Source organism: Bubalus kerabau, chromosome 19, assembly GCF_029407905.1.
Source record: "Bubalus kerabau isolate K-KA32 ecotype Philippines breed swamp buffalo chromosome 19, PCC_UOA_SB_1v2, whole genome shotgun sequence".
Taxonomy (NCBI): domain Eukaryota; kingdom Metazoa; phylum Chordata; class Mammalia; order Artiodactyla; family Bovidae; genus Bubalus; species Bubalus kerabau.
Window position 1 is genome coordinate 28,952,924 of NC_073642.1, and position 22,888 is coordinate 28,975,811.

The window sequence follows — 22,888 nt, forward strand, 5'->3', positions numbered from 1 at the left end:
CTGTGCCACATGTGGGATCTTAATTCCCCCACCAGAGATTAAACCAGTGATCCCTGCATTGGCAGCATGGAGTCTTAGCCACTGGACCACCAGGAAACTCTCATGAACTAGTTTTCAAAAAAAGTTTAGGGGAGACTGAAAATCTGCTCCCATAAGAGATGTTCTGAAATGTGTAAGACAAAGGACAAAGAAATGAAAATGCAATTGTGTTCCTGAACTGGAAGCTTCCATACGATAAAACTCTCAATACTGCCAAAATTTTTCCATCGATGTAACACAACTGCAATCCAAACCTTAAACAGGTATTGCTGGAAACTAGACACAGACATTTTAAAGTTAATACAGAAGAACGAAGGCACTTTTGAGAAAGAAAACAGTATGGAGGGAGATGCCTGACCAGATAGTGAAATTTACCAGTATGTTGCCTTAATCAAAATAATGTGGTGTGTGTGCATGTGTGCATGCTCAGTTGCTGAGTCATGTCTGACTCTACGCAACCTCATGGACTGCAGCCTACCAGGCTCCTCTGTCCATGGGATTTCTCAGGTAAGAATACTGGAGTGGGTCACCATGCCCTCCTCTAGGGGATCTTCCTGACCCAGGGATGAAACCCTGGTATCCTGCATTGCAGGCGGGTTCTTTATCACTAATGCCACCTGGGAAGCCCCTTTGTTAACTATATATGGTGACAAATGTTAAATACTCTTATTGTGGAGATCCTTTTGCAACACATAGAAGCACTGGACCATTATGCTGTATGCTTGAGACTAGCATAATATTGTATGTTAATTATATCTCAATGAAAAAAATAAATAAAATAGAGTAAAACTGAATAGAATCCCAAACAGAAGCACAGGTACAGAGGAACTTACCTGGGCTGCAAGCAAATAAAGTTAGGTCTTTTTTTCACACCGTTGTTGTTTAGTCATTCAGTCGTGTCCAACTCCTTGCGACCCCATGGACTGCAGCATGTCAGGCTCCTCTTTCTATGGGATTTTCCAGGCAAGAATACTGGAAACATTGCACTAAGACTGCCCCTTTGCCATCATCTTCCCAGCCCAGGCTATTAGCATTCCTTCACATTTTATTCATCTGATGGAAGAAAAGATATTTCATTGTCTTCATTTGATCTGACTTTCCATGGTTACTTCTCTGATAAGTTTCAAGTATTGGGTTGACCAAAAAGTTCATTCAGAATGGGTTACCATTTCCTTACCATTTCCTTCTCTATACACAAAACAAATTCTGGACGATTTAAAAATTAAATGTAAAAAATAAGATGAAAACATAAGAAGGAAATGTGAAGGAATGTTTGTGTGACCTCTGTAATGACAACCCTCTTTACTAAGAAAAGAGCCCAGACACTAAGGAAAAGAAAGCTAACAGATTTGACTATATGAAAAGTTTTAAAATTTTATATACAGCAAAAGACACCAAAAATTAAGCCACAGGAGAAATGAAAAACTGCAAGAAAATATTGGCTTGGCCAAAAAGTCCATTTGGGTTTTTCCATATGATCTTATGGAAAAATCTGAACGTTTTGGTCAACCCAATACTTGAAATGTATCAGAGAAGTAACCATGGAAAGTCAGATCAAATGAAAACAATGAAAAATCTTTTTTTCCATCAGATGAATAAAATGTTAAGGAATGCTAATAGCCTGGGCTGGGAAGATGATGGCAAAGGGGCAGTCTTATGCAATGTTTCTGTGGGCAGGGATGACTACAATCCTTCATAGAATGACTCTGGCAATATCTAATGAAATACCAAATTGGAACCCTCTCCAACTAGCCATTCCACTTTGGGGAATGTATGCTCAGAAAACCAGCACTGGCCTCTAAGGCTACACAAGCAGCATGGTTTGTGGAGACACAGAACTGACACAACCAGGCTACTCCCCAAAGGAGAACTGAATAAATTATAAAATGCATCCTATGGATTCTTACGTAGTCATTAACAATGACAGAAATAGTAAGAATAATCAGTATGGCTGGGCATATTTATTACACACAAAATAAAAGAGTCAGAGTAAGTGGTATGTGACATAATCTTTTCATTAAAAAATGTTAAAAGAAAAGAAACGTTCCACACATTACATATAAATCCTAATATTTTTGTGATTGTAAAGCAAAGTGAAGAAAGGTCACATGAAACACTGCTAATGCAGGTCACCTGTGGGTACAGAGCTGGGACAGAAGAAGGCACTGTCGTCATTTTCTTTACACCCTTCTTTGTTTTCAGTTACTGCAACAAACACCTGTTGCTTTGCAGTATGCTGTTGCTTTTAAAGGAAAAAGAAAATATATACACATCTGTGCATCAATAGTCAGCTCCTAACGGTTATGTCTTTACCAACACATGTGACTGGCCATGTGGATAATTCACAGGGTACTCGGTTGTCTCTGATGTTTTGGGAGTAAATAAAATGTCAAAGAAAAATAATGAGGCTGTTCTGTCAAAGGTTAACTGTAATACTCCATGAGAGACAGCAGAAGTGCTGGAGACTTCCTTCCCCTCCCCTTTAATTCCATTTTTTAATATTTAAACTACATATACAAAACTGTTTAGTCTGTTCTCTGATATAAAGCTCACTTAAAATAAGACTGAATTCATTGTGGACTTCCCTGGGTGGTCCAGGGGTTGAGACACAGTGCTTCCACTGCAAGGGGCACAGGTTCAATCCCTGGTTGGGGAACTAGGATCCCAAATGCTGCAAAATTTTTAAATAAATGATTAATTCGTTGATCATTAAACACACATACACACAGCCTTTGTAGTCTTCTAAACTGTTCCTGTAGATCATCTTCTCTCAAAAGGGGCCAAGCATTTATCCCTGGGGAAGCCAAGTCACCCAAATGGAGGGGACCTGGGACATGACAGCCACTTGAAGGCAGGTCTCCGAAATAGCACTGCTCCCCCAACCAGGCCTGCTGCCCCCTCCCCTGTTTCTAGCCTTGCCAAGGACCCCCCAGGGCTCTCCCTGTAATTTTGTGCTTCTCCAAAGTTCTCGTGCATCATCGCCTTTCCACACATATTTTGTGCTTTTCCTAAGATACAGGTGTTTCTTCCCTACAGAGGCTTTACCTTTGACCCTTCACAGCCAACTCAAGTGAAGCCCCTTCAGCCACTGCTTGAGGTTGCTGCTGCTGCTAAGTCACTTCAGTCGTGTCTGACTCTGTGCGACCCCATAGACAGCAGCCCACCAGGCTCCCCCGTCCCCAGCTTGGGGTTGGGGGTGGACAATTAAAGTCTTATGGCTAGAGCTGTGGCCTCAAGTCAGAGCAACTAAGTGCAAATCTGACACTGGCCATGTGTGACCTTGGGTAGACATGAAATTTCATTTTATGTGCCCATTTGACTGAGGGATGCCCAGACAGACATGACAACATTCTTTTGAGGTATGTCACAACAAGGGGGATGTCTCTATAAGAGATTAGCATTGCATCAGGACACTGAGTAAAGAAGGTCACCTTTATCCATGTAGATGGGCCTCATTTAACCCAGCGAGGGCCTGAACAAGACAAGAGAGGCAGATCTAGGGCAAATTCATGGTCTCTGAGCTGGGACACCCACCTTCTCCTGCCTTGGACATCAGCACCACTGGTCCTCAGCCTTTGGGGCCAGAATGGGGACCACATCACTAGCCCTCCAGTTTCTGGTCTTCTAGACTTGGACTGAATGACACCAGCAACATGCCAGGGTCTCCAGCTTGCTGATATGTGTGTATATTGGCTCTGTTTCTCTGGAGAGCCCCAACTGATACAGCAAGTTCCTTAATCCAGCTCCCCCTCGGTGCACTCTGCACAAGCTGCCAAGACTTCTCAGGGTGTAGGTCTAGCCCTGACACAGCCTCAGTTCTGCAGCACCCCGCTAGCTAAGGCCAGTCAGAGGTCCAGTCCAAGTGCAGGGAACTGCACTTGGATGAAATGTGCTATCACAGCAGGGAAAACACTTAGTGTAAAAGCTGGCACACCGTACATGCTCAATAAACCTAAGCTGTTTTCTTGGTTGTTGTTTTTCCTTAAATAGAAGGGTTATTTTTACATTGGTTCTTCACCAGGGACACACCACAGAGAAGGCCTAGAGACCTAGAAAGTGTTTAAGAACCCATTTTCAGGAAAGGCAGCCACAAGTCATGCACAGCAGATTTTTGGGAAAAGTCAGTCATCCTGGTCACCATCTTAAGACAAAAATGTCCTTGCAAGGTGGTTTCCACAGTGGGTGGGCAGGCAAGTGGCCAGTGTTACTGCCCACAGCTGCGACAACATGCTGACCTGTCCCAGCATTGTTGGAACCATTCACTGTCTGTACAAAGGGGTATAGACTGTTCGGAAAAAATTTTAACGCATTATTGACCAGAGACACATTAATATGTATTTTGTTATTCAAATGTTATTGACTGGAGTGTTTCAATACTCACATAACAAATCACTGGCCAAAGGCATTAGTTTCTGCAAAAATTTTCAGGTCAATAAAAAGTTAAAGGTGCTTGTGGCAGATTCAGTTTGAAAAAAGCCCATGAGACAGGAGGTGTAAGGAGGTGGGGAGAGTGGGAGGTGGACCCGGGGCACAATCTACCACCTCTAAAATAAAAGCAGAGGATGTTGCTCACTGTTCTCCCCAGAGCCTACAGGCAGGTCTGCACACACAAGACACGTAGGGAATTACTCTGAATTGCAGGATGTTGAACTACAAAGTTATAGTTGTGGAAAGGAATAACCCTGGGAATGCAAGCTGAATTAATGCTTTACATATTCATTTAATGCTTTAGACTAAAATACACTGAATGTACATTTTTCACATAAACAGCTTTTCTACCATGTCTGATGGCTGTTTCCCCTTCCAAGTTCATTATTAAGAGACAGCTCTCTCTCTCTGCCCTTTGGAAGAACCAAAGCCACAAGGCTAGGAAGACCTGGCTCATGGAGAAGCCAAGAGCAGTTCGTTTACCAAGCTGCCACCTGTGGGCCACAGCAGACACAAACTCAGACCACATGAAAACAATGCACATTAAATCATGCTGAACACTGAGCCACAGATGTGTTTGAAGGCTGTATTTAGGGGCCCCCATTTGAATCATGACTCCTGGGTCTTGCTTCAAATCCCATCTCTTTACTTTGAGCACTGGGAGCCTGAAACTCATGCTCTGTTGTTCTAAGAAGCTCTCCAAGACTCACTCCTGGTCTGAAATAAGCTCTGGAAATTCACACACCCGTTAGGATGAACCATAACACTTGGATCCATCAGGCTGTCACTGAGTCGGTTCTGCTTCGATCTTATCTTACAAGGCCTGCAGCTGACTTGGAGAACAAAGGCCATTACAAAAGAACAACAAAAGCGGAGATCGACAGAATTTTTAAATTTCAGAAGTCAAGGACAAATAGCAAACATTCGTTCCAAAGGCTTGGTTTGGATTTTTGGAGAGGGAGTTAAAGCACACCGAATTTACTGTTTAAACCTATAAAACATACTCCGGCACCGCAAACCAAATGCAGGTACAGACGTCAAGAGTTATCAGAACAAGGGCTTCTCTTTATAAAGAATATTTGCTCAGCACAGATCCTTCCTGTTTCCATATACTCACTCTTTATTAATATAGGGAAAACACAACTTTAATTAAAAAAAAAAAAATGCCTCCCTCCCACCTCCCCCTTATTTCTTGGAAACAACCACTTCCTTGAAAGGGATTTCCTGGTGGCTTTGCTTCTACGGCGGTTTGTCAGTCACTGGCCTCTCTAATTTGGGGTCAACAGCCTCAAAATCTGTCACCTCCCAGCGAGGAAGCTCACTAAACACGCCCCCCCGCCACGCGGCTCGCGGGCCGCCTGCCCAGTCGCACTGTCCACTGCGCTCGCGGATCAATCCCCACCACGCGCGGGACGCGCCACGTACGGTACACCGAGAGGGTGGGCTGCCAAGGCGTGTTCGGCCGGTTCCCGCCGCCAGGACTGACCCGCGACCCGACGGCACGCGCCCTGCGCCGAAGACTCCAGCCGCGGAGGCCAGCCGCGCGGAGCCGCGTCTCCGTACCGGGTTCGCACCCTGCTCCCACCCCGCTCGGGGTCGCCCAGAGCCCCACCACTCCCCGGCGGTTCCTCGGCCCCTGGGCGCAAGGGGCCTCAGGGCCCAGCAGCCGGCCCCGCCGCCCACCCTCATCCGAAGGCCCCTGCAGTGCTTGAGGGCGCCCGGGCTCTTGTCTCTTCGCAAAAAAGTAACTCCGGGACCAGCGCAAGGGGAAAGGGAAAGCGACGCTCCCAGGGCGGCAAGCGGTGAGTCGGGTCTCCGGAGTTCTCCTGCCCGAGTTTTAAGCCGCACCCCGAGCTGTGGCAGCTCGCCCGGCAGCTCGCGCGCCGAACTCGGCGCCCGCGGGTGGTGGGCCCTCGTCCCCGGCCCGCAGCCCCCGCGCCCCGCGCCGACACTCACCGAGAAGCCGGCCCAGAAGGGGCAGGAGTGACGGACGCGGGCCGACGTGGTAAGCGCCAGAGCGGCGAAGCTGACGGCCACGATGAGGCATCCGAGCGCCATCTGCGTGGCCCCGAGCGCCAGCACGATGCGGGAGCGGCCCGGGCACTCGCGCAGGCGGGACAGGCTGCGGGGCAGCGCGGCCGGGCGCGGCGCGCGGGGACCGCCAGCCGGAGGCATCGCGCCTGCACGCCTCACCCGCTCGCGCCCGGCCCCGCGCGCCGCCCCTCCTCACCAAGGGTCCGAGGCAAGTTGCACCGACTACGGGGTCGGCCTCCCCCCGGGTCGCGGGGGCTGCGGCGGCCGCGCGCGTGGAGCGGGACGCGCGGGGCGGAGAACCGGACGCCCGCAGCCCCTGCCGGTGCCCGCGCCCATTGCCGCCGCAGCTCCGCAGGGCCGCCCGCCGGCCGCGCCGCGCTGCGCCCTCTCCCGCCCGCCCCGCGCGCTCCCCGGCCCGGGCGCGGGCTCGAGCCGCCGCCGCCGCCGCTGTCCCCGGGCGCGAGCCCTGCTGCCGCCGCGCGCGGGGCCGGGGCCGAGGCCAGAGCACGAGCCGGGACCGAGCGGCGCGGGACCGGGCGGGCGCAGGTGCGGTCCCCGTGGTCGGGCCTCGGCGCTCGCGCCCCTCACCGAGGAGGAGAGTGAGAACCGCGGGCGCGTCAAGGGCGAGGGCGGCAGGAGCCCCGGGCCGGCGACGGGGAAGAGGCCTGGGAGCTGGGGCGGGCCGGCCGAGCCGCTACCGAGCCTGGGGCTGGCCCGGGAGGAGCGCGCGCCGCGGCGGCGGGGGTCGCGGAGGAGGTGACTTCCCAGCGCCTAATCCCAGGCGTGGCGGGCGAGAGCCTCTCTCGAATGCGGAATTCCTGGATTCAGGATTCTGCTGCTCTCCTGCAGTTCAGGAATTTATCAAGCCAAGCGGAGAACTCGGTCCTGAAGGACTGGGCATTCAGAACATCCCTAGTTCACAGATGTCTCTTGCCCACCTTCCGTTTGCAGGGCTTTTGATACAAGTGGGGCTGAAAATCAATTGCACAAAACGAATTTTGATGAACAGTGTCATTAAAGGACCTACGAAATCATCTCTCCCTTTTGTCAGTATTAGGTTTTAAATACCTGACTGTTGGCTTCCTAGGGTACCGAGAAATCTTGGAAGTTCAGGTTATCACGAGTCACCTTGCGGCCCCGTTGATGTGACCACTTTAAGACTGCCAGTGTTGAAAAGGGTTGTGTTGACATATGAGAGGCCCAGGAGTGTCAGGCAGTCTGAGGATATCAAGCACAAAAAGGCTACGTTCATAGTAATCATAGCGGGAAATGGTGGGTCAGTTTACACAGCCTCAAGGCGGGACTGAGGGAGTTTCCTGTTGGATTTGGATCAGAAACGCTGCAATCTCGCCCCCAAATATCTCAGTTGCTGGTGGTGGAAATTACACCTTTAGAGATATAGATTCCTTTGGGGCTGACGAGCCTCTATTAAAATGCAAATTCCTCTGGAATGGCCAGTAGCTCAAACCTTTATCAGCCAACACCTTAGCAGGCATGGGATTTATTTTCCAATTTAACCGGACGGCCCAGGGATGCACAGGGGTGGGGATTCCACAGATGGAGTGGCTGACCTCAGAATGCTGGCCTCTGGCCAGAGCTGCTTCTCCTCCAGTCCTGTCTGTAACAGGATGAGCTTCTGGCAGGCATCTTTCTGAGCTCTGGAGTACAAATACAAATTTTTTGGAGACATTACCTAGAAATGCACAGGGCAGCACTTTTTAAGGGCTTGGAATTATAGCATCAAGATCCTGGACTGCTTGGAAGTTAGGTTCTCACTGCAGTCACCTCAGTCTTTCATTCATTTATTCATTTCTTCAACAAAGTTCACAAAGAACCGTCTAAGCACCTGTCCGCGTTAGGCTCTCAGAGAACATGGGTATTCATGTTGGGTATTCCTCTGGCTGATTCATGTTGATGTATGGCAGAAACCAACATAATATTGTAATTATCCTCCAATTAAAAATAAATAAACTTTAAAAAAGAGAGAACATGGATGAATGAAACAGCCAACTCCCTGCCTTTCTGGTGAAAGGTGGAAAACAGACAAGCATAACAAATAAGTTACATAGTTGATTGACATTATGTGGTATTCAAAAAATATGTTGAACACCCACAGTGTGCCACACACTGAGGAAATAAGGATGAGCAGACAAGCTTCCTGTGCTCAGGGAACTTTCAGGTTAGTGGGGGAACCAGCAATATGTGGGTAATTGCTCCAAGGCCATGGAGAAGGAAATGGCAACCAACTCCAGTACTCTTGCCTGGAAAATCCAATGGACGGAAGAGCCTGGTAGGCTACAGTCCATGGGATTGGGAAGAGTCCGACAGGACTGGGCGACTTCACTTTCACTTTTCACCTTCATGCATTGGAGAAGGAAATGGCAATCCACTCCAGTGTTCTTGGCTGGAGAATCTCAGGGACGGGGGAGTCTAGTGGGCTGCCGTCTGTGAGGTCACACAGAGTTGGACACAACTGCAGCGACTTAGCAGCAGCAGCAGCTCCAAAGCCAACTGCAAATATGTTCAATGTTACGGAGAATTCTACATGGTGCCAAAAAAAAAGATAATAAGGAGCTTTGGAAAGAGCTTTCTGACCACAGTATGGAAAATGGACTGTGGGATGCCCAAGGAAATGTGGAGAAGTGAGATGCTGTTGCTGCCATCTAGGCAAGAGGAGACGGTGTTTTGGATTAGGGTGGAGATGGTGGTGATAGCGAGAATTGGATGGATTTCAGAGGTGTATGGGAGGTGTCAGTGATGAATTAAACATGGACTAGAAATATAGGGGCTGCCAGTTGGCACACCGTGGGAAGAATCACCAAATGCCGGAAACCTCCAGTGAACTCCCATCTACATATTAGATGTGCTTCCAGAATGTATATAAATCCTTCTGTTTATAAATGACATGGGAAAAGCTCCAGGCAGCTCGGCAGGGAATTTTGCTGTAGGTGGGTCAGGAGAGAGATCTACCTCCTTAGTAAAATTTGATCAGAGGGAGAGACTGTCAAGAAATTAAAATTACTTTTTGCTCTTCTAAAAATTAATTCTAGGATATCCCTGAATGACCAGTGGTTAAGACTCCATGCTGCCAATGCAGGGTGTGTGAGTTCCACCTCTGATTGGGGAACTATGATCCCACATGCCGTGAGGTGCAGCCAAAAAATAAAAACATCAATTCTGTGTTTTAGAAAATCTTAAAATTTTATTGTATTAAATCCAGTAAATAATTAAAAGGAGTCAATTTCCTAGAAGCGAATCATAAAGATAGGAGGGGGAAGGAGGTAGGGAGGGTAAGACTGCCAGCTCATTGACCCTCTTTGCTCTTCACTGTTTTTCTTTTATGAAAGGCTGTAATAATACACGTCCTTGTATTGTGGGAGATTCCTGGAGACCCCTGGAATGACCATATAGCAACTTTTTCTTTTCCCTAAATCAGATGAGACTAATAGACTGAGACCATTTTTCTTTTTTAAAAATTTTATCAAAGTATACTTGATTTACAATGTTGCGTTAATTTCTGCAGCAAAGTAACTCAGTTGTATATATATGTATTCTTTTTCATATTCTTTTTGACTATGGTTTATCACAGGATATTGAATATGGTTTCTTGTGCTGTACAGTAGAACCTGGTTGTTTACCCATTCTATATATAATACTTTGTCTCTGCTAATCCCAAACTCCTCTCCCACCTCCCCACTTGTCAACCATAAGTCTGTTCTCTATGTCTGTGAATATGTTTCTGTTTCATAGATATGATGATTTGTGTCATATTTTAGGTTCCATATAAAAGTGATATTATATTATATGGTATTTGCCTTTTTCTTTCTGATTTACTTCATTTAGTATGATAATCTCTTGGTTCATTCATGTTGCTGAAAATGACATTATTGCATTCTTTTTAATGGCTGAGTAATATTCCATTGTATATATGCACCACATCTCCTTTATCCATTCATTTGTCAGTGGACATTTAGGTTGCGTCCATGCCTTGGCTATTGTCAATAGTGTTGCTACGAACATAGAGATGCATCTGTCTCTTTGAATTATAATTTTTTCTGTGTATATGCCCAGGAATAGGGTTGCTAGATCATATGGCAACCCTTTTAGTTTTTTGAGGATCCTTCCTACTGCTTTCCATAGTGGCAGCACCAATTTGCATTCCCATCTAGAGTTTAGGAGGGTTTCCTCTTCTCCACACTCTCTCCAGCATTTATTATTTGTACACTTTTAACAATGGCCATTCTGACCAGAGTGAGATGGTACTTCATTGTAGTGTTGATATGTATTTCTCTAATAATTCATGATGTTGAATATCTGTTCATATGTCTGTTGGCCATCTGTATGTCTTCTTTGGAGAAATGTCTGTTTAGGTCTTCTGCTCATTTTTCAATTGGGTTGTTTGATTTTTTTTTTTTTTTTTTGAGTTCTATGAGCTGTTTGTATATTTTGGAAATTTAGCCCTTATTGGTTGCATAATTTGCAAATATTTTCCCCCAGCCCATAGGTTGTCTTTATGTTTATGGTTTCTTTTGCTATGTAAAAGCTTTGTTTGATTAAGTCTCATTTGTTTACTTTTGCTTTTATTTTTGTTGCCTTGGAAGACTGACCTAAGAAAAGACTGGTATGATTTATGTCAGAGACTGTTTGCCTGTGTGCTCTTCTAGGAGTTTTCTGGTATCTTGTCCTATACTTAAGTCTTTAAACCATTTTGAGTTTGTTTTTGTGTATGGCAGAAAGGTGTGATCTGACTTCATCAAGAATGTCTTTTCTCCACTGTATAGTCTTGCCTCCTTTGTTGAAGATTAATTGACCATAGGAGGAGTTCCCTGGAGGTCCAGTGGTCTAGACTCCACACTCCCAATGCAAGGAGCACAGGTTCAATCCCTGGTTGGAGAACTAATATCCCACATGCAGCACAGCATGACCAAAAAATAAATTAATTAATAATTGACCATAGGTATGTGGCTTTATTTCTGGACTCTCTGTTCTGTTCCATTGATCCACACACCTGTTTTTGTGCCAGTGCCATGCTGATTTGAGTACTGTAGCTTTATAGTATTGTGAGACCATTGCTCATAAGCAAAGAAGGTGGCTGAGCTTTTTGTGAAATGCAATCATGCCTGCTTGGGCCAAGGGTAGATAAGTAACACTAATGCCTCCCTTACAGGCCCCTTGTTGCAGATTCCTGCTCTTTTCAAAATATACTTCTGCATAAATGGATAAGGAACGAGCTTGTTCCTTTGTATCTCCTATAAGATGTAAGAAAGTTATACTTGGATCTCATAGTCCCTGCCTCTGGAAAAGTAATAATCAGTAGAGACTCCACTTCCAGGAATAGCAGGCTAGCAGATTCTCCTGCCAAAGTCAACTAAGAAGACAAATGAAATATTTTTTAATATCTTTTTTAAAACATCCAAGAATTAGGGAGATAATGAGAGAATACCAGGCCAAGACCTAGGAGAGTGAATGCAGCACTTGGGCAGCCTCTGCCCTGAGCCCTTGTATTCTGCCTCTGGCAACCATGGAGGGTTAGAACAAGGAGTTTTGAGTCCAGGTCCCTCCAAGGGGGCCAGGGTGGGGGAGGGGGGAATCCAGGAAGCCAGTACCCTGATTTAGGATGGCCTCTCAGATGGCTGTGCCTGAATAATAAGGGAGAAGGCAATGGCACCCCACTCCAGTACTCTTGCCTGGAAAACCCCATGGACGGAAGAGCCTGGTAGGCTGCAGTCCATGGGGTCGCTAAGAGTCAGACATGACTGAGCGACTTCACTTTCACTTTTCACTTTCATGCATTGGAGAAGGAAATGGAAACCCACCCCAGTGTTCTTGCCTGGAGAATCCCAGGGACAGGGGTCCTGGTGGGCTGCCATCTATGGGGTCACACAGAGTCGGAAACGACTGAAGTGACTTAGCAGCAGCAGCAAGCCTACCTTATCTCTGGTTGCAGGTGCCCAGAAATCCCAAACCTGAAGTTTGGACTAAGGTAGTCTTGCATTGCTCAGGCCTCTAGGAGCTGACAAAAGCCATTGAAAATCATCTCTGGAGAAAAATAACACCAATAACTACATTATTCTAGGCCTCAAATTAATTTCTAAAAATAGCATGTTAAAGACTCACTTTCCTTTAACTTCCTCACTATGATAAAGGACATTTATGAAAAACCCACACATCGCATTATACTCAGTGGTGAAAGATTGGCTACTTTCTCACAAGATCAGGCATGAGATAATGATGTTCATATTCCCCGCTGCTATTCAACATTGTACTAGAAATTCTGGCCAGAGCAATCAGACAAGAAAAATAAAGAAGAGACATACAAACTGGAAAGGACAAATTAAAACTTTATCTGTTCACAGGTGATATTATCATATATTTATAGAAAATCCTCAAAGAATCCACAGGAAAGCTACTAGAAATGATAAATTCTGCAAAGTTGCAGGATACAAGATCAACACATGACTGTTAATTGCTTTTTTATTTGCCAGCAAAGAATAACCTGAAAAGAAAATTAATAAAGCAATTCCATTTACAATACAGCTAAAAGACTAACACACCTGGGAATAAACTTAACCAAAGAGGTGAAAGATTTGTATACCAGAAATTATAGAAAATTGCTGAAAGAAGATAAAGTATACCTGAATAAATGGAAAGACACCATGTTTGTGGATAGGAAGTCTTAATATCAAGATATAAGTAGACAAAACACTCTATAAATTCAATGTGATACCTGTGAAAACTCAGACTTTTTTGCAAAAATGGAAAAGCCAATCCTCAAATTTTTCTGGAATTGCAGTGGGCCCCAAATAGCCAAGCAGTCTTGAAAAAGAAGAATGGAGTTGGAAAACTCACACTTTCAGATTTCAAAACTTACTACAAAGCTACAGTAATCAAAGCATTGTGGTAGATGCATAAGGATAGACAGACCATTGGAATAGAATTGAGGGTCCAGAAGTAAATTCATCTACCTAACACCAGTTGAGTTTTGACAGGACCGTCATCCAGTGTATAAATAGTCTCTTCAACAGATGGGGCTGAGACAACTAGATTTTCATATGCAAAATAAAGACATTGGACCCCAGTCTCACACCATATATGAAAATTAACACAAAATGGATCAAAGACCTAAATATGAGTGAAAGTCATAAAACTCTAAGAAGAAAATGTAAGTATAAATATTTATGACCTTGGATTTGGCTCTAGATTCTTAGCTATGACAACAAAACTGTGAGGAATAAAAGGAAAACTAGATTAAATTGTACTTCAAAATTTTTGTTCATCAAAGGATACTTTCAAGAAAGTAAAAAGACAAACTATAGAATGGGAGAAAATATTTGCAAATGATTAATATATAGCCAATAAGGATTTAATATCCAGGATATATAAAGAACTCCCACAATTCAAAAGCAAAAAGACAACTCAATTTTTAAATGGAGAAATGACCAAACTAAGTATTTCTCCAAAGAAAATGTATAAATGGCCAATTATCACATGAAAAGATGTTCAACATCACTAATTAGAAAAATGCAAATCAAAACCGCAATGTGGTACTACTTGGCATGCGTTAGAATGGCTATTATCCAAAAGAAAACAAAAATAAAATAGCCAAGCATTGGTGAGAATATGAAGAAATTGAAATCCTTGTGCACTGCTGATAGGAATGTAAAATGGTGCAGCCACTGTGGAAAACAGTATGGAGATATGTCAAAAAATTAATTGTAAAGTTACTGTACCTAGCAATTCCAAGTATACACCAAAAAGAATTGAAGGCAGGGACTTAAAGAGATATCTGTCCAACTGTCTCCTGAACCTTGAGGACATCATGCTGAGTGAAATAAGCCAGTCAAGAAAGACACAAATATTCCCTGACTCCACTTATATGAGGTGCCTAGAGTAGTCAGATTTACAGAGACAAAAAGTGGAACAGTGGTTGCCAGGAAATGGGGGGAAGAGAAATGAGTTAGTGTTTAATGGGGGCAGAATATCAATTAGGGAAGATGGAAAAATTCTGCAGATAGATGGTGGTGATGGTTGTACAACAATGTGCATGTACTTAATGCCACAGAATTACACACTTAAAAATGGTCAGGGCTTCCCTGGTGGTTCAGTGGTGAAGAGTCTGCCTGCCAATGAGGGGGACACAGGTTCAGTTTCTGGTCTGGGAGGATCCCGTATGCCTCGGAGCAGCTGGGTCCATGCGCCCCAACTGTCGAGCTCTTATGCTTCAACTATTGAAGCCCGTGCTCTGCAATAAGAGAAACCACCACAATGAGAAGCACACATGCCACAACTAGGGTATAGACCCTGCTTGCCACAGCTAGAGAAAAGCCCATGCACAGCAACAAACACCAAAAATTATTTAATTAATTATAAAACAAACAAGGAAAAATGTTCTATGATAAACCATAATGGAAAAGAATATTAAAAAAGAATATGTGTATAACTGAGTCACTGTACAGTATATATTAACACAACATTGTAAATCAGCTATACGTCAATTAAAAAAATGAAAAAAAAAAAGAATATAAATAGGGACTTTCCTGGTGGTCCAGTGATTAAGACTCTGTGCTTCTACTGCAAGGGGTGAGGGTTCAATCCCTGGTCAGGGAACTAAGATCCCACATGCTGCAGGGAACAGGAAAAAAAAAAAAAAAAAGATAAAATAAATCCTAAATTAAGTTTTTAAGACTTCTGAGTTACTGACTAGGATTTTGTGTGAAGCCCCTGAGAAATAAATGAGGTTGGATTACTCAGGAAGGTCAGTGAGGCTAAGAAGTAGGTTCCACTTAAATTAACTCAACCAGCACCATTAAGTCAGGTTATTAGAAACATATATTGTCATGATTTCATTAGAATAAGCAGTTATTCATATTCACACACACTGACTTAAACAAAATTATGCATGAAAGAAATGTTTTGCCTTCAGGGAAAATGTATCAAAATTACGAGTCAAGCCACATGAGATTTGATAATTCTCATCCATCAACTGAACAGAAAATAATGGAGTTGAATTTATCATTTGATTTTGAAGCATGAGAGTCACCTTCAACCAGAACTCCTTGAATAGCTTTTTTATTTTTTAAGTATGAAACAAAAGTAAAACACTTTGCTCATGGATAAATAGAAAGTCTCTGGAAAAATAAACATCACTGATCTTCAGCGTCAATTACGTGATTGGCTCCAGTTTTCACAGCAGAGATGTAATTTAGGGGATCAGTTGGCCTTTTTTGTGTAGGTCAGCTGTGCACTCAGTGACAGCTTTGACCATCCTGCAAATCCCACTCTCTCTCTGCTCTCCCCAAGGCACTCCAAGCCCTCTGATCCAGAGAAACACCATTGTTGTTGTTCACTCAGTCGTGTCTGAATCTTTGCAACCCCATGAACCGCAGCACGCCAGGCTCCACTGTCCTTCACTATCTCCCAGAGTTTGCTCAAACTCATGTCCATCTAGTCAGTGATGCCATCCAACCATCTTATCCTCTGTCGCCCCCTTCTCCTCCTGCCTTCAATCTTTCCCAGCATCAGAGTCTTTTCCAATGAGTCAGCTCTTTCCCAACAACTGTGCTCTTCACATCCAGCAGCCAAAGTTTTGGAGCTTCACCTTCAGCATTAGTCCTTGCAACGAATATTCAGGACTGATTTCCTTTAGGATTGACTGGTTTGATCTCTTTGCTGTCCAAGGGACTGTCAAGAGTCTTCTCCAGCACCATAATTCAGAAGCATCAATTCTTCGGCACTCAACCTTCTTTATGGTCCAACACTCACATCTGTACATGACTACTGGAAAAACCATAGCTTTGACTAGATGGACTTTTGTCAGCAAAGTGTATGAGACTAGTGCTGTAATAATAATATTAAAAGACCAGAGAGCTCCCTTGCCTCTTCTGCTAGATGACAACACAGCAGGAAGATGGTCATCTGTGAGCTAGGTAGCAAATCCTCAGCATACACTGAGTCTGCCTGCACCTTGACCTTGGACTTCCCAGCCTCCGGTACTTTGAGGAATATATGTCTGTGTTTATAAGCCACCGAGTCTGTGGTTTTCTGACTGTGGCAGCCTGAACAGACTGAGACATGCTCTGACAATGTAGCTATAACGACCATTTTTCAAAACTGGGATTGAAAGGGAAGAACAAATGCAAAAGCTTTAACTGCGTCCGGTAGTTAATTGGTTGTGATAGGGTTTGCATTATTATGATGACACTGCACATAATACCAGATTAAGCAAATGAGGAATTTGGGGACATTCTATCATTTTTTTGTGTCCTTGAGAACCTGGGTTTTCAGTGTAGAGACAGGGAGTTAGAGATGCAGTATAGATGTTACATAAAATTCCTGTAGTCCTGAATTTGAATTGGAAATAACAACTTTGTGTAACTGTATTAGTAAGGACACTCATTTCAGTGCCTTTAAACTTACCAAATATGTTTAAATCCATAGTCATGATAATTTTTTTTTCATGATAACGTTTTTAAAGAACTTATTGGTTGCTCCCAGTCAATAATAGGGAAATAATTCATAATCTTAAAAACTGGCAAATGACAAGAAAATAATCAGGCATTTATCCTGTCTTTCCTACATAAAGTGTACATTTGTGTAATCAGATAGTAGGTGAGGGGAAGTATAGTTTTATAATAATATCAATTATTATTATAAGAGATAGTTGCCACTTTGCATCCCACAATGAATTAACACACAGAAATTGAGCACTGACAGCTGCTGACATCAAAAAAAGGGTGAAAACTAGACCCCGACAGGCCTCCTGATGGAAGGATGCATCATTTTTTATCTTATGAAAGGGATTAAGCCTGACTCCAATCCCATCTCTGGATCCAGCTGCCAAGTGGCAGGACACCCACAGGCAAAGAAACACACTGAACTGCATCAGGAGAATGCACTCAGCAAACGCTAGACTGCCGGACAGCCTGCTTCCTCCACAGATAAATTGTAGGGAAAAGAGAGGGATGGAATGAAATCTGGAAATTCAAACGGACTTGAAAGACATATTTTTACAAATTTAATGGGTAAGGCTAGTCTGTAGTATCTAGAGAGAGATTGTTGTTTGTTCTTTAGTCACTAAGTCATGTCTCACTCTTTGTGACCCCATGGACTGTAGCCCACCAGGCTCCTCTCCCCATGGGTTTCCCAGGCAATAGTACTGGAGTGAGTTGTCATTTCCTTCTCCAGGGGATCTTCCCGACCCAGGGATCAAACCCACATCTCCTGTTTGGCAGGTGGATTCTTTACCACTGAGCCACTGGGGAGGCCCTAGGGAGAGATACTTGAGTGATCAAATTACAAAGAAGTGAGAGGAAGTGAGGACTACACATAAGAGAGCAGTCATTGATACTTCGAGGGAAGAGTAAGGGTTTATCATGGTGATGGGGCAGTTAGAGGAAACTTCAGTGTTTCTGGGGGTTAATTTCTTTTAAAAAAAAAATTTGTTTTTATTCATTTTATTTGGCTGCTCTCATTTTAGTTTCGGCATATGGAATCTAATTCCCTGGGCAGGGATGGAACCCAGGCCCTCTGTATTGGGAATGTAGAGTCTTTGCCACTGGACCACCAGGGAAGCCCCTCTTGTGGTTAATTTCTTAGCCTGGGAGCGTGGTTAGAAGGCCACTGACCTTACAGTAATTCACCCAGATCTACGCTTGATGTGCATGGATTTCAGTGTTGCTTTTCCATTCCCTTCTACCCCAGAGAATGTTTATTAACAGAAGATGGAAAACCTCACACTCTGGACTTGTCAAGTTCATCATGACCTTCCTGTCCCATGACTTTTGTGCCTGGATCAGAGAGTAAATTCTGAAAACTTCATTTTGTGTCTTTCATCCCCTGCAGTGTTCCTCAGTGCATCCTCATTCATCCCAGGCAAGGAGTGGCATGTCACCTGCCAGATGCTGCCTGACAAGCAGGCACCCCAATCAGCTCCCCTCAATCCCCCCACCTCTGCAGCCCTGTGGATACTCGCATATGCTGTCTGCCGCATTGTGTTTTATGGCTCTTCAGATGTTGACTCTTTTTTAAATTATTTTATTGACATATAGTTGATTTACAATGTTGGATTAATTTCTCCTGTACAGCTAAGTGACTCAGTTATACACACATATATATTATTTTTCATATTCTTGTCCATTATGATTTATCACAGGTATTGAATAGAGTTCCCTATGCTTTACAGTAGGACCTTTTTGTTTACCCATCCTACATATAATAGTGTGCATTTGCTAATCCCAAACTCCCAATTCATCCCTCCCTAACCCCTTTAACCCTTGGCAACCACAAGTCTGTTCTCTGCTTTGTGTGTGTGTGTGTGTGTGTGTTTGGGAGGACAGAGTCTTAACCACTGGACTGCCGGGGAAGTCCCCACAAGTCTGTTCTCTCTGTGATCTGGATGTCGACTCCTTATTCCTCCCAGACTTAATCTGCAGCAGATTCATCAAAACAGGTGGCTGTTAAGTGGGAAAAGCAGTAAGCTTGGAATCAAACCCCTGGCCCAGCTGGCTGCCCCCCACCACCAGCTCTATGACCAGGGCCACCCCACGGGCTAGTCAGCCTCGGTTTCCTCATCTGGAAGGTGTGTGGCTTGGGGTGGGGGAGGGAGGGTGGCTGTGGGGCTTCAATGCAGAGACGAACAGAAAAGCCACTTGTAACCTCAGCTATGAGGCTTCCCAAGTGGCTCAGATGATCAAGAATCCACCTGCGATGCAGGAGACTTGGGATAGATCCCTGGGTCAGGAAGATGCCCTGGAGGAGGACATGGCAACCCACTCCAGTATTCTTGCTTGGAGAATCCCATGGACAGAGGAGCCTGGCGGGCTACAGTCCTTGGGGTGGCAGAGTTGGACACAACTGAGTGACTGAACAGCAACAACAATAAAGACCTAGGAAAGATCAGAGGCTCGTCTAGCATCTTTCACGAGAGACAGGCACAACCTCAGGCAGAATGTAGTTCTTCCAGGTTGCAGGGCAGCGTCCTTCCCACTGGGCCCCACTCTCCACAGTGCCTCAAGGCTGTCTTGGCTTCATCGACCAGAAACGGAAATGGCAGCTGGGCCACCTGGGATGGCTGGCTGTGCTCTGCACAAGGACCCCCATCAAGGGGGCTAGGTGAACCAAGTGGGTCTAACTCACCCCCACTCACCAGGCCAGGCATCCTGGCCTGGGTCATATACCGTTCCCAACCTCTGCTTGGCACCCTGATGCTGTGTGTGCTGGTCTCAGCCCTGGCCACCAGAGTGACCAACTCTGTGTGCCATGGCTTCTCTCCTTGAACCCCTTTCAAGGTGTCCTTGTATCCAACCCGCAACTGATGGATGGTGTGCAGACAGGTGAGTTTTTGATGAAACACGTCAATAGAATAGAGAAGCCGGATCATTTTTCCATGTGTCCTCTGAGTACCATCAGTAGGACTAGAAACTGTAATTGCTTGTCCGGGCCACTAGGGTGCCATTCAGGAAATTACTTCCTCAGTAAAATTTAGTAAATTACGGTTATAATTCAGGAAAAGTAGGCTACTCTTCGGAGAAGGCGATGGCACCCCACTCCAGTACTCTTGCCTGGTAAATCCCATGGATGGAGGAGCCTGGTAGGCTGCAGTCCATGGGGTCGCGAACAGTCGGACACCACTGTCGGACACGACTGAGCTACTTCGCTTTCATTTTTCACTTTCATGCATTGGAGAAGGAAATGGCAACCCACTCCAGTGTGCTTGCCTGGAGAATCCCAGGGACGGGGGAGCCTGGTGGGCTGCGCTCTATGGGGTCACACAGAGTCGGACACGACTGAAGTGACTTAGCAGCAGCAGCAGGCTACTCTTTGGTGAATGAGTGTTTCAGGGCGGTGGAATCATTTACTGCACAGAGTGGTGTCCAAGTGACCTAAAATCCTTAATGGTCCTTCCAGATGTGTGCTCAGTCTATTTTTTGCGACCCCATGGACTCTAGCCCACTAGGCTCCTCTGTTCATGGGAATCTCCAGGCAAGAATACTGGAGTGGGTAGCCATTTCCTGCTCCAGGGGATCTTCCCAACCTAGGGATGGAACCCATGTCTCCTGAATGGGCAGGCGGAATCTTTACCACTGAGCCACCTAGGAAGCCCCAAAGGAGAAAGCTTCCATGTTGGGAAAAAAAATGCAGTTTAATTTTTATTCACAGAGAAGGGAGAAACCAAGGGTCCTTGGAGGTCCAAGGGGCCCTTATGTTCTTTAAGGAAGATAGCTCAAGGCACATGAACTGCGTGTGTAAATGTCTCCAGAATGGACCCACGGTGCTGACCTATACACAGCCTCACAACTTCCAGGAAAAATTAACTTGGAGGGAGGAAAGAAGGAAGGAAAGGAAAATTTTTATGACTGATATCATAGAATATTTAAAGAGGTGATGCAAAAGGTTTTTAAGAGATCCAGATATCCATAAACACGCTGATAACGATGACTGTGCTTTATAAACGCGCTAACATAAATTCTAATTAATATGCAAATAATGCCCCAGAGGACCTGTAATGTGATCCTCTCAGAAGTTTAACAAACTGCTGCGTCAATTAGCTATGAATACTTTCTGCATTAATCTTACACATTAACTAAATCTTCAAATGTTACTGTCGTTCTTCTGCCAGTCTCCCCTCAGTCATTATTAAATACAACTTCTCATTTCCTTCTTCTTAAACAACATCCCTTTTTTCTTACATCCTTTGAAAACGGTATAACTTAGTAAGAGATTTGAGGAAAATCTGTCTTTGCTAACAGATGCCGTGGCAAGTAGATTCCTCTGAAAAGAATTAGTTTTCTCGAAACCAGTGCCTATGTTGTTTTGCAATCTTCTCTTGAAGGAGTCACTTAATTTTGGAAGACTCTTGTAAGGGGAGGTTTTTTTCCCTCTTTCGTGCCCCAGAAGGCACCATATGGCACACACAGTTCATGTCTGTGTACCCCTCTCTGTTCGTACCCATAAGAGAGGAGTAACTTATCTGATCAATGAGTGGACCACATTACCCATAAGATAACAGTGCCCCTTTCAGCTGCTGTGCATTGAATTATGTCTCCCAAAAGGGTATTTTGGGACTTCTCTGGTGGTCCAGTGGTTAAGATTCTGAGCTTCCAATTCAGGGGGCTCAGGTTTGATCCCTGGTTGGGGAATTATGGCCAAAACAAACAAACAAGAAAAAAATAACCAGGAGGGTATGTTGACGTCCTAAACCTTGGTACCTATGACTGTGACCTTATTTTTTGTTTGTTTATTTTTAATTGAAAGATAATTGCTTTATAATATTGTGTTGGTTTCTGACATACAACATGAATCAGCCACAGGTATATGTGTGTCCCATCCCTCTTGAACCTCCCTCCCACCTCCCACCCCATCCTACCCCTCCAAGTTGTCACAGAGCACCGGCTTAAGCTCCCTGTGCTATATAGCAGCTCTTTGTTTTACATATGGTAGTGTATATGTTTCCACGCCAGTCTCTCAATTCGTCCCATCCTCTCCTTCCCCTCCCCCATATCGTGTCCACAACTCCATTCTCTACATCTGTGTCTCTATTCCTGCCCTGCAAATAGGTTCAGCTCAAATTTCACTTCCATCTTTATCACTTTTTGTTCTTTGTTGCATTCTCATCTTTGTTGGCCAGCACTTTCTTTTGATCACCCAGTATCACACATAAAGTGCCATGTGGGCTTATCGCTGAGAAGCAAGGAGGCACCTCAGCTGCACACTTTGCTGTCTGTGCAGGGGCCAAATGATTGGATCCATAGACCAGCCTAAAAGTAAAATGTGATTCAAATTTACATCTCACCAAAGTGATCAGATACCATACACCATACAGGCAAAGATACCATACACCATATACCATACAGGGTTTCTAGGCAGAAGTAACAGCATGTACACCATGGTTCAGATGGTAAAGAATCTGCCTGCAATGCAGGAGCCAAGGGTTCAGTCCCTGGGTCAGGAAGATCCCCTGAAGGAGGGAATGGCAACCCACTCCAGCATTCTTGCCTGGAAATCCCATGGACAGAGGAGCCTGGTGGGTCCATAGAGTCACAAAAAGTCAGACACACCTGAGCGACTATTTCAACAGCATGTGCAAAGGCCCTAGGACAAGGAGTGAGGCATGTCCTAAATACCAAAAACCAAGGTGCGGAGAAGCAGGGAGTGCAGAAGGATATGGAGGGTGTCCAAGGACGGTCCAAAGACCACAGGGAAAGAGTTGTAAGATGTCCATTGGTGGATGAATGGATAAGAAAGTTGTGGTACATATACACAATGGAATATTGCTGCTACTGCAGCTAAGTCGCTTCAGTCGTGTCCGACTCTGTGCGACCCCATAGATGGCAGCCCACCAGGCTCCCCTGTCCCTGGGATTCTCCAGGGAAGAACACTGGAGTGGGTT

At 44.9% G+C, this 22,888-nt stretch overlaps 1 protein-coding gene across 2 annotated transcripts in view; it reads right to left on the minus strand.

Moving 5' to 3' along the window:
* Positions 1–6,642, minus strand: part of ENTREP2 (endosomal transmembrane epsin interactor 2) — a 238,824-nt gene extending 232,182 nt beyond the window's left edge. For both annotated transcript variants that reach the window (XM_055555846.1, XM_055555845.1), the window contains exon 1: positions 6,424–6,642. In XM_055555846.1, coding sequence (XP_055411821.1) covers positions 6,424–6,642 — 219 coding nt within the window. The remainder of the gene's footprint in view (positions 1–6,423) is intronic.
* Between the last annotated feature and the right edge of the window lie 16,246 nt (positions 6,643–22,888).